Source organism: Heptranchias perlo, chromosome 8, assembly GCF_035084215.1.
Source record: "Heptranchias perlo isolate sHepPer1 chromosome 8, sHepPer1.hap1, whole genome shotgun sequence".
In the NCBI taxonomy this organism is placed as follows: Eukaryota; Metazoa; Chordata; class Chondrichthyes; order Hexanchiformes; family Hexanchidae; genus Heptranchias; species Heptranchias perlo.
This window is the reverse complement of record NC_090332.1, coordinates 10,995,526-11,008,109: the sequence shown is the minus strand read 5'-3', so window position 1 is coordinate 11,008,109 and position 12,584 is coordinate 10,995,526. Positions and strand designations below refer to the sequence as shown.

The 12,584-nt window shown below is 43.6% G+C and overlaps 1 protein-coding gene across 9 annotated transcripts in view; it reads right to left on the bottom strand.

Moving 5' to 3' along the window:
- akt3a (v-akt murine thymoma viral oncogene homolog 3a) overlaps positions 1–12,584 on the bottom strand; it is a 304,170-nt gene that overhangs the window by 36,275 nt on the left and 255,311 nt on the right. For 8 of the 9 annotated variants that reach the window (XM_067988642.1, XM_067988640.1, XM_067988641.1 and 5 more), the window contains 2 exons: positions 10,170–10,292; positions 2,188–2,316 (listed from right to left, as the gene is read on the bottom strand). The exons of the other annotated variant lie outside the window; for it this stretch is intronic. In XM_067988642.1, coding sequence (XP_067844743.1) covers positions 2,188–2,316; positions 10,170–10,292 — 252 coding nt within the window. The remainder of the gene's footprint in view (positions 1–2,187; positions 2,317–10,169; positions 10,293–12,584) is intronic. 9 annotated transcript variants of the gene reach the window in all.

Genomic DNA, 12,584 nt, shown 5'->3' with positions numbered 1-12,584 from the left:
CTACAACCCTCCAAGATCTCAGTGCTTGTCCATTTCTGGCCTCTCGCACATCCCCGATTTTCATTGTTTGGCCCCAAGCTCTGGAATTGCCTCCCTAAATCTCTCCGTCGCTCTACCTCTCGCTCCTCCTTTAAAATACACCTTAAAACCTACCTCTTTTACTGGTCACCTGTCCTAATATATCCTTATGTGGCTCGGTGTCAAATTTTGTTTGATAATGCTCCCGTGAAGCACCTTGGGATGTTTTACTATGTTAAAGGCGCTATATAAATACAAGTTGTTGTTGTATTGTTATTGATAATGTTGTTGCAAATCCGGATATTTTGTTTTAACCTCCTCATATTTCAGACATGGTAGAAAATAGTGAAGGATAAAGTCAATTGCTTGGCTCATCACTTGGGCATTCCTTACAAAGAGCCATTGGTAAAACACTGGCCAACATTTCACAATCTACAAAGTCTTTGGTGCATCCTGCTTTCACTCAAAATGGAATATATGCTGGCAACGAGAGTTTTTACTATTGTACAACAGCTCTAAAGAGCATTTTACTGGGTTCCACAACTACCTGTACCACCCTCCCCATCTGCCATTATTTAGCTTCCACTTTTTGCGAGAACACATCATGATGCAAATATCACCCAGCACTTGAGTTATTTGTTGGCACCAATGAGTGTCAGGCCTCTTAAAATTTATTTTCACATGTTTGAAGTTTAAAAAAACCCACACAAAATGCATTCTCTACACTGAATTTGCAAAAAACAGTTTTTATTCTGTTTCAAGCCTCTCATTTCAGGTAACTAAAATCTAGAGAATGAAAATTGCTCACTTCAGTTTACACTGAATAAAAAAATCTTTCTATCTTAACACTATTCAGTGTTTAAATTATATTCTACACCATTAACTATTTGTGCATCACTGATGCCTGACTCAAATTGAACAAATTCAATGAAATATCTATTGCATGTCACATACCATATCCATGGACCATTCTGACATGCTAATGAACATGTAAAGGAAGCATTTTATTCATAGGTCTTTTAGACAGTGAATTAATTGGAGTTTCACAAAATCTTTAAAACAACATTTACACAGGTGCCTTGAGCCGAAAGATTGTGAGCAAGCATGCTTGTTTGTATTTTCTCCATTTTCCTTTTCTTCGGAAGTCTGCCCCATCTATTTACTGACCAAGAAGATAACTTGCTTCCAGTCCACTGCCAGTGTCACTCTGTAACCAGTCATTAAAAGGTGTGGAAGAGTAGACTTGATGGCTGGCCCTCTGAGTACTCCCCCTTGTGGGTTACTGTCTGCCCTTTGCTTGGCACAGCTTAGATCTGAACTCACCACATTGATATTTGCAGGTAACAATTAGCATCCAAAATATATGTAAATTATTTTTTTAAAAAAACAGTAGGGGATAGAAAATGCACATTTTAATAGTTAATGGAAAGTACTCAAAAAGTTAAAAGTTACATCTGGTGTCAAAATTAGGGCCTACTTGATTGCTTTTCTCAACAGTTAAAGCAAACCATTCTAAATGCTGAATTTCCAAAGGTTAAAGCAAAAGGTTATTTAGTAAGTGTTCTTGAAAGCCTCTCAGAACTGATTTCATAATGCAGCTCTGACTACAGTTTGAAACAAGTACTAGATGTCTGAAGCAGCCATAATTATTATTTTCATCCCTAAAGGGTCATTCAGATCTCCAACAAGGAATATTCTGCTGCCATCTTATTGTGAAAACCATTCTTTCACTCTTCACTCTTAATAGGACAATTTTCTTCTCCGTTCTGTATTCGGCTCATTGAGAATTAACAATTAGGTTATCAAAAACACTTAAATAATTGCAGCAAAACTATTTTACAATTGCATAGTTTTAAAAAGGATTTTGCCAGGGTGTAGAGCCTGAAGAGCTTTATATCATTTTCTTCATGATAATATCACAAGCAAGTGACACACTCCAATAAGATTATGTCGCTATGTCATGTTTGGCAAAGAAAAGATAATAGATTAACCAAACATCTTTTCATGAAGTTAGTAACCTTTTAAAATATAACATTCTGAAATCATTTTAGCAGCTTTTCTTTAGCTCATCTCCAGCCTCTGCTAGGATATCAGCATGAAAGCATAATGCAGCAGCACTCCACAAATCAGGATGGGAAGATCTGGTGACTTCAATTATAATGACCCTACCTCTGGAGCCAAGTATTCTGGTGTACCACAAAATGTCTTCATGGTAGCAGCATCTGTAATTCCTTCTTTGCAAAGTCCAAAATCTGTGATTTTGATGTGACCATCTTTGTCTAACATTAAATTCTCCAGCTACAAAAAAAAATTGAAGAATTGATTTGTATACTATATTGCAAAAATAAGTAAAGCCAACTGTCATCAGAACCTACTACAATGAACTAAAGGGGAAGGGGATGTGGAGTGCTTTTTATTCAAAACACTCCATTTTATAGAAGAAAATAACAGCTTCAGAAGAATCTTGATAAATGTTTTTTTTAAATCAATTTTCTTACTGACACGAATGGAGAACCTCAAGTTGAGTCTCCTCCTCTTCTGGCCATTCTGGAGATAACACCAATGGAGAGTGTCCTGCAGCTCCATTAGAAATAGCAGGAAGCGTGACTTTAAACTGACCTGAGAGTCGCAAAACCCCAACAAACCACACTGCAGAAAAGGGTCACAGTTTGCACAGGTTCTAACATGGCTTCCTGACATACAGCTCTCAGGCCGTTTTGAAGTTGTGCTCCTACTGTTACTAATGGAGCTTAACAGGGATGCTCTCTATCACTGAAACAACCTAGCACAGAAGGAGACTATGCTTGAGAATTCACCTGCCAGTAACGAAACATTTCCTTGGGCTAAGATTTTCTTCTATAAAATATTCACCTAGACTTTCCTTACCCTTTAAGATAAAGAGGTAATTCTAGCAGTTTCATTACCCTCCCCTCCCCAAGGACAAATTGTAAAGTTTACATTTTAACACACTCTAAAAGGATGTTTCTTCTGACAAAGTTCCATCAATGAAAGATGGTTTAATCATCTAATAGATTTGAAATCCGATTTACCAGCCTGCTCTTATGTTGTTATTCTGGCCACCTAAACAGACAGTCACAACAGTCAGAATACAACAGCAACTTCCATTTATATAGCACCTTTAACATAGAAAAATGTCTCAAGGCAGTTCACAGCAGCATAAACAGACAAAAATAAACGAGCTAAAGAAAGAGATATTAGGAGGGGTGACTAAAAGTTTGGTCAAAGAGGTTGGTTTTAAGGATGGAGAAAAGGCAGAGGGGTTTAGGGAGAGAATTCCAGAACACAGGGCTGAAAGCACAGCTGCAATGGTGGGGCGATGGGGGTAGGGGATACACAAGAGGCCAGAGTCAGAGGAACACATCATTCTCGGAGGCTTGTAGGAAAAATTAAACTTTTTCTTTAGGATGAGCAGGGACTTTGGGGCCGATTTTCGGATGGCCGAGTGGATGTGTTGGGGGCGGGGGGATGCCTAAAATGGCGGAATCCCAGAGAGGGTTCGGAGTCCGGCTCCAACCCGCTGACTTCCGGGTTCCCCAGTGACGCGTTCAGGTGCGCAGGCAGCTCCCGAATGCGGGACTCCCACTGGCAATTAAAGCCACGCGATGCTGCTTCACAGTTAGGTAGATAGTTGAGGTACTTGACAGACCTCTGAGTGGAAATTTTGGCAGGTGTGCAATTTTGAAAGAATCTCAGCGTGTTTCCTGTGCTGTGGGAAACACTCCCTGTTGGAGCAGACGTGTTTCAGCCAGCAGCCAGTGGGAGATACAATGGGTTATTTGACAGGTGGGGGGAAAACCTCATTTATTGCAGCAAGGCACTCTCACCTCAGACAAAGTTTTGGCTGCAACACCTTTGTCTTTCCACTCGATTATCAATTTATACCCTAAACTCTGCTGTGCAAACACATTTACCTACTTTGTGGACCCCTTCAAACTCACACGATCAGGATAGGGGCGCCATAAGCTGCATTCATCACTTCATCCGAGGACCAGCAACATCACCAGCCTCGCCAGGCGCGCCGTCCACCTCCGCCATGTGGAGCTTCACAACACAGTGCTGTGCCACAGGCACCTGCACAACGGCACGGAGGGCAACAACAGAGAGAGCGACATCACAGGAGGCACTACCCTCGCCACAGGCTCTACAGACCGAGGCTCAGCTTCCTGGGCCTTTGAGGAGCAGTGCATACGGAGGCTCAGAGTCAGTCGCCAGGTAGTCGTGGACATCTGCAGCCTCCTTCATGCCGAGCTGCTCCCGGCTGGCCCGAGCTGCTCCCGGCTGGCCCGAGCTGCATCTTCTTACTTGTCGCTGTCAAAGTCACCACTGCCCTCAACTTTTTCACCTCCAGATCGTTCCAGGGTACCACCGGGGACATCGCCAGGGTCTCTCAGTCGTCTGCACACAAGTGCATAAGGCAGGTCACCAATGGCTTGTTTCGCAGGGCCTCGCACTACGTCAACTTCCCCATGGATGACCTCAGCCAGACGGAGAGGGCAGTGGGATTCCACGCTGTAGCTGGCTTCCCACAAGTGCGGGGTGTAATCGATTGCACCCATATAGCAATACGAGCACCTCCACACCAGCCAGGACTGTTTGTCAACAGGAAGGGCTATCACTCCATCAACGCTCAGCTCATCTGTGACCAACGCAAGAGATTCCTTCATGTGTGCGTCAGACACCCGGGCATCTGCCACAATTCCTTCATCCTCCGGGAGTCCAACATCCCGCCCCTTTTCTACGCACCGAACACCCGCAAGGGCTGGGTCCTTGGGGACAAGGGATACCCCCTGCACACGTGGCTCATGACACCTCTGAGGAACCCCGCCGCCGAGCAACAGCGTCGATATAACGACAGCCACATCGCTACCAGGTCCACAATTGAGCATGCTATAGGGCTGCTCAAGATGCACTTCAGGTGCCTTGATCGTTCTGGGAGAGCGCTTCAATACGCGCCAGACAGAGTGGGACACATTATAGTCGTCTGTTGTGCTCTGCACAACACGAGAGAGGTGCCGCTGGAGGAGGCCCCATCCACATCTGCCACCCATATTGAGGAGGAGGAGGAGCAACCCATGGGCAGAACAGCGGCTCACCTGGCTGCTCATGAGGCCAGGGAGTCACTGATATGTGAACGGTTCTCCTAACATCAGACAGTGTGAAGAGTCCAGTCCTCACCACCTGGACAGAGCAGCGGCCACACCAGCCTCCACCCCCCCTGCACAAAATAGTTGTGCAACTACACATACACCCACTGTAGCGTGACCCAATGGGTGGCATCAAGTATGGGTGTTCATGGTGAGCCTCATGAAAGGGACTTATTACACAAGCCAATCAAGAATGACCAAGGTGTGGCAGTAGTGGTAACAATAATAATATTTAATGTGCCATTAACAAAAATCAAATATAAATAAAAAACATGATAAATCGTCAAACACCCTTGTGCATCCCCTTTGTGCTCACAAAACCTTTGCCGTACGCTTACGAGTACTCCTATGTGGTGCCTCCCCTGTGGCTGCAGCAGAGGTAATGGCAGGTTGCTTTTCATGCCCTGACCGATTAGATGCTGTGGGCCTACACCCTCTAGGTTTCGGTGCCCGTGAGGGCCCCTTCATAGCCTACTCCACTGCTCCTGTGCAGGGGCAGACTCGGCCACCTGGAGGAGGCAGCATTGCGGGTACTGGTTGAGAGGGGGCAACAGGTGAGACGTGGGGGCGCTATGAGTGGCGTCCCCACTTCCATGTCCCCTTTCGCCATCTTCCCTCCCCTGGGCCAGGCCCACACCACTCCTACCACTCTGCTGACGGCAGTTTGGAGGACATGTGTGAAGCCTTGTAAGGCCAATGCCAGAGTATCTGCCTACCTGTTTAAGGCGGTAGAATGTTGCTCACCCTGAGTCCAAAGGGCCATGGTCAGGGCCTCAGTGGACTCATTGGTGAGCCGTGCTTGAAGCTCCATGGAGGCAAGCCTTCCCTCCATCGGCGACATTCCCACACTTACCCGCGACACTATCTCAGATGTCCTCACGTCCCTGTGACAGTATCTCAGAGATTCCCTCCTGTACCCGTGCCACCATTCCGCTCATGCAGTAGTTGGACTCCTCCATCCTCTGCGCGATTATGGAGAGTACGCTTGGCACTTGTTCCAGCACCTCGCAAATGTGCTGCTGCCCCTCGATCGTTCTCCTTTTCATGGATGGCCCCCAGGGTTCAGCATCCGTGTCCAGCTGAGCAGAGCCTGGAAAGGAATGCTCCCACCGACGCGGACGCTCCACAGCTGCCCGTCACCAGTGTCTGCTGGTGCTCACGAGTGTGGTGACTCACCATGTGCGACCCCAACTAAGTGAGGATGGGGACCCACCAAGGTGTGTGTATCTGTGCTGGTGGATGGCTTGTTCAGATGTGACGGTGCCCCCTCAGAGAGCGGCAGGTCCTCTGAGAAATCGCCCTCCGCTGTCACGGCGGTCGCTGAAGGCCCTGTAAGAGAACAGAAGGCAATATTAAGCATGATGACAGATGTTGAGGTGCTGAAGATGGCAAGGCATGTTAACATCATTTGCTATTGCGAGTGCTGAATGTTAAAGTTTTATCACCAGCCGTTTGTCGGGTGGCAGTCTCGGCATCCCCGAGGGACAGGCACTTGAGGGTGTGGCTTAGTTCCAGAGCCTCCTGCTCCGTGTCAGTGAGGACAGCCATATGTTGCAGCCCCCTCCGGTCTTCGCCCTCTCCCGTGCATTCTGGGCTCTCTTCTCCTATAAGGGGAGAAAATAGAGAGGCGTGAGTGAGGGATGGTGGAGTGGCCAACCGCTGAATGCATTGGTTTGGGTAAGGCTGACCATGAAAGAGATGCATCAGAGGGTGAGTATAAGACAGAGCCATGATATTGTATGAGGATTTGGTTGAGTGGTAGTGGTGGGATGAATACTGGGGAGGTGAGTTAGTGCAGGTAAGTTGAAGATGAGGTTTGAGTGGGTATGAGGAGTGATGCAATAGAGTAGGGTTGGCAGTGCAGAAGGAGTTGTGGGGTGGGGGCGGTGATGTGGAAGACGGAGTGTAGGAGAATGAGTAAGTGTACTCACTTTGGCTGACCTAGTTAGGTCATTGAAGCGCTTCCTGCACTGGATCCATGTGTGGGAGACACTGCTGCTGCAGGTGACCTCCTCTGCCACCACGAGCCAGGCCTTCTTGGTGGCAGAGGCAGGCCACTTCCTCCCGTCCGCCAGGTAGAAAATATCCCTCCTTTTCCTCACCCCATCCAGTACGACCTGGCATCAGTAAATCTGGGAGCAGCCTTTCCCCTGGTCTGCTCCATTGTATAATTTTGGTTGTTTGCTGCAGGAGCATCATTGGAGGACTGCCCCTTTAAATAGGGCTCCTCCAGCTGACAGCCTGTGATGCGGGTGCGCAGTCCGCCTGCTGCGCAGGTTGACGACGGGAAGCCTGGAAGCCATGGTAAGTGGCTTCAATTTACCCGCGATCGCGTGGGGAACGGACGGATTTTACTGGGCGGGTTACCCACCCAGTCGTCCCCCCGCTACCATCAAATATTTACTATTCCTTTCTTTCATTCAATCTAAACTATGTAATTTGTGGATGTCATAAAATTATAATTTCTCAGACTCCTCGCATTTTCAATACATCTTACAAATTGAAATGTGGACATATATAATAAACCATTATATGTTATGATTTTCTCTTGACAGCCAGAAAACCTCAATCAACCCACTTAAACATTAGCTAGTACTAAGCAACGTATTTTATAATGCAATGAAGCAAACAAAAATGGCAGTCAATCCCTGCTTAATCGATCATTTCATAGAAATTTACGGCACAGATGGAGGCCATTCGGCCCATCATGTCTGTGCCAGCCAAAAAAGAGCTATCCAGCTTAATCCTATTTTCCGTAGCCTTGTAGGTTAAGGCACCTCAAGTGCACATCCAAGTACCCTTGAAAGATGAGGGTTTCTGCCTCTACCAACCTTTCAGGCAGTGAGTTCCAGACCCCTACCACTTTCTGGGTGAAAAAATTTCTCCTCAACTCCCCTCTTATCCTTCAACCAACCAATCACTTTAAATGTATGCCCCCTGGTTATTGACCTCTCTGCTAAGGGAAATAGGTCCTTCCTATCCACTCTATCTAGGCCCCTCATAATTTTATACACCTCAATTAAATCTCCTCTCAGCCTCCTCTGTTCCAAAGAAAACAACCACAGCTTCTCCAATCTTTCCCCATAGCTAAAAATCTCCAGTCCTGGCAACATCTTCGTAAATCTCCTCTGTACCCACTCTAGTGCAAACACATCTTTCCTGTAATGTGGTGACCAGATCTGTACGTAGTACTCTAGCTGTGGCCTAGTGTTTTATACAGTTCTAGCATATCCTCCCTGCTCTTATATTCTATGCCTTGGCTAATAAAGGAAAGCATCCCGTATGCCTTCTTAACCACCTTTTCTACCTGTTCTGGTACCTTCAGGGATCTGTGGACATGCACTCCAAGGTCCCTCTGTTCCTCTACACTTCTCAGTATCCTACCATTTATTGCGTATTCCCTTGCCCTCTCCAAATGCACTACCTCACACTTCTCTGGATTGAATTCCATTTGCCACTTTTCTGCCCACCTGACCAGTCCATTGATATCTTCCTGCAGTCTATAGCTTTCCTCCTCACTATCAACCACACGGCCAACTTCTGTATCATCTGCAAACTTCTTAATCGTTCCCCCTATATTTAAGTCTAAATCATTGATATATACCACAAAAAGCAAGGAACCTAGTACTGAGCCCTGCGGAACCCCACTGGAAACAGCCTTCTGATCACAAAAACGCCAGTCAACCATTATTTTCAGAATTCTATTTCAAACTGGTTAAATTCCTTTCCCTTCCCTCCCCAAAATCTTTTAATCAAATTTACACACCATTCCTCTTTCTAAAAGTGTTAGGCAATCTAGCCATGGCTGTGACACAGCTTCTGTTGCAACCAATAGAAACTGTACAGGAACCATAAAAACTTAGAGCACAAATGGTGGCCATTTAGCCCATCATACCTGTGTCAGTGCTTTGTTAGAGCAATCTAAAACTCACCCAACTGTCTTGTTCTTTCCCCAAAGTCTTGTATCTTTCTCTGCTTCAAATATTTATCCAATTTTTCCTTAAAAGAAGCAATGCTCTCTGCCTCAACCACTCCGTGTCAAAGCATTCCATGCTCTAACAAATATGTGAAGAAATTCTTTGTAACCTATCTCCCAACTCCTAGTAACAATTTTAATTTGATGACCCCACTTCACTGACTTCTGTTGTGCCTTCTGCAGCCTAGACCCCATGCTCTGGAATTCCCTCCCTAAATACCTTTGCCTCTCCAGCTCCCTATCCTCCTTTAAGACCCACCTTAAATCCCACCTTTTTGACTAAACTTTTGATCAACCCACCTAATGTCTTCTTTAGCTTAGCATCCATTTTTTTTTATTACACCTCTGTGAAACACCTTGAAACATTTTTTTCCATGTGAAGACACTATATAAATACAAGTTGTTGTAGTTAAACTATATCAGTTACAATTTTGATGTATACATTAAATATTGCCTGCACATTGTATTTGAATAAATGGCTATTAGATAGGTTAAAAATAAAATAACAGTAGCTTGGTGGCTTAGTATACTGTGCTCAGGTTGGCATCCAAGGTTCATCATATGGGAATTTGCCATTTCAACCAATATTGGCTGGGGAATTAACCAGATCACCAAGACTCTTCTTCAGAAGCAAAAGAATAGGAAATGAGAAGGAACAAACAACGTTTTGTCCGTCCACACTCAATAGTGACTGTTTATGGAGAAATGTTGGTAGGACCTGGCAGCAAGCCACTGCCTGCCCTCATAGTTGAAGGCGAGTGTATGGGAAATTAAATAAAATTTGGGGAAATAAATTAAAAATGTGGACAAAAAAAAGTTTTTTAAAAAAGGAAATAACATTTTAAAAAGGTCTTTCAAATTCTTAAGAGAAATCAACCGTGTCCATTATTACAATAATCTGAGGTGGGAACAGCAGGTTCAGCTGTTGCAAGTAGGTTATGAATAATTTCAAGTGTGTTCCTAGTGTGAACAAAAAGGAAAAAAAGAACAAATTCTGATTACATTGTTACCTTGAGATCTCGGTACACAATCTTCTCGGAATGCAAATAATCTAGAGCTGAGACAATTTCTGCGCCATAGAAGCGTGTGCGGTCCTCTGAGAACACTCGTTCTCTCGACAAATGGAAAAACAGCTGCAGGGTAAACAGCGGGGACAGTATTGTAATAATTACTGATTTAGTAGGGAAAATTAACACAAACATAAAACACCTCTCATCACCATATTGTGATGATAGATAGTGTACCCTTGGTAGACACTGATGGCTCCTAGACGGCAGCTGGCTCATCTTTCAAAGTTTCCAAGGGGAAATGTGAGCTGCTAAATCAGCTTTTTAATCAATATACCAATCTTGTTCTAGACATTCAGTGCACTGCCTATTTAACCTCCTACTTACTCCTGAAAAAAAGTGCAGCAGTGCGATCTAATTATCCTTTTCATATTGTCAGATGTTGAGCTGCATTGTCAAATACCTGTATGTTCACACTGTCATAGGCATTCATACAAATTACCACTGTTACCTTCAAACAGTCCCGTATTAATTGACCTGCCATCAAAATTTGCATAAGAAAGACCTGAATATGTCAAACAGGGATTAGTCATCCTAACTAATCTAATGCTGTAGCCACCAAATTTCACATATTGGAACTAAAGGGTCCACTGAGTCAATCCAAGTCTTTTCTGAGATTTATTAATATTTTGTGAACATTTTGCTAAGGATAAATGCTACATTATGCAATGCTGCATTCTGTGATTAACACTAGTTGAATTAAATGGCTGAAATTGCATTACATTTTAAATATTTTTAATAACTTAATTTTATACTGATTCTTTTAATTGATTTACACACAGGAATACAAAATGAAAAATCTGAAACTAATTATTTTAAAATTGTGACCACTTACAATTTTATTCATTTATGTAGGAAAAAGTTATACAAGTTATAGAGACGGCATGGAAAACAAAGTTGTTGTTGTGTTTTGTGGTCAAGTTAAAAAAAACTCAACATTTTGGATTATTGCTCCTTGATGTCCTGGGTTGCAAAAATATGCTTAATAGTCATGACCTCATGAGCACAGGCATATCAAAATCCTATTACTTTGGAATATTAAGACAACACACAAACTTAAAACTAGCAAAAATACTGAAAATATTAATTGCTTTACTCGGAAAAATTTCTTGAATATTTAAAAAAAACATGTATTTAAATGCCCTTAACTTTATGTCCCAGTTCTAACTTTTATATAAAGTTTACATAGCCCTAATCACCCTACTTGTAGTATCAACAGTAAGATGCTAATTACCAGTTATAGTCGACTGCTGAATTTCTTTGACTCAAGGATCTTTGAACATTTCATAACTATAGTACCCCTTCGCAATCTGGTGTTTCTTACTGCATTTAATTATTTAATAGTATACAATATCACAAGGTAATTACAGATAAGGAAGGTCATTTGGCCCATCTTACTTCATTCATCCAAAAAGCCACTAAAGCCCACCACTGTAGCATCCAATTGCTCCTTGAATGATTCCAGAGTTTTTGCCCCTACTGCTTCATCCAGGGGCCCATTTCATGTATTGATTACTCTTTATTTGAAATATTAGTTGATATCAGTCCCAAATTTTTCTTTTGCTAGTTTGAATCTGTGTTCGCTTGCCTTACTCTCACAATGTACAGTAATTTTTCAGATTTACCTTTTCCATACTCTATACCAGAGGCTCCCCAACTATTGTTGCTTAGCCGTCCTTCTGAGATTCATGTCCCATGCAAACCCTCTCTTCTAAAACAGTATTTTTGCATAATTGATGTTAGTGTATATATAGCTGGTAACCCAGAATACTTCAGCAGTTTTGTCACTGTAGCTGTTTTAATTCTGCTCCCGTACACTTTTGGGTTTTAATATGAAGTACCATCGTATCATCAGAACTCACTATAACTGTATAAGCAACTTCACTGATAGGAAAACTGTGGGCCTCTCTGTTCTTCGGGTTGGGGATACAATCCAGGTGCAGGATGAACAATCCTCTGCAGACGGAACTAGCATGGGTCTGTGGTCAGGTTCTTTGGCGGTAGAACAGGGAGTTGCATTGCTTTTGAAGAGGTAAAATATAAGTTTATTTTCTACTTTCAACATCAAGGACCCATGAGTGTGGATGCCATTATTCATTTATTTCTCAATTTAAGATGATGCCAAGCAAGCAGCAACACGAACCCAAACAGGGCAAAATAAACTTCCCAGAATGGTGCAAAGCACTGTGCAATAAAGTAAATTGAGGCTAAGACATGTTTTTTAAAAGGAGGGCCATTTATCTATTTCCTCTAAACGTCACGGGGACCCGAGGGCTCACGAGGACATCGATACAGGGGCAAAAAAGAAGGGACGCTCCACAGAGCTATAGAGCTCGGCGAAAATAACTTCCAACAGAT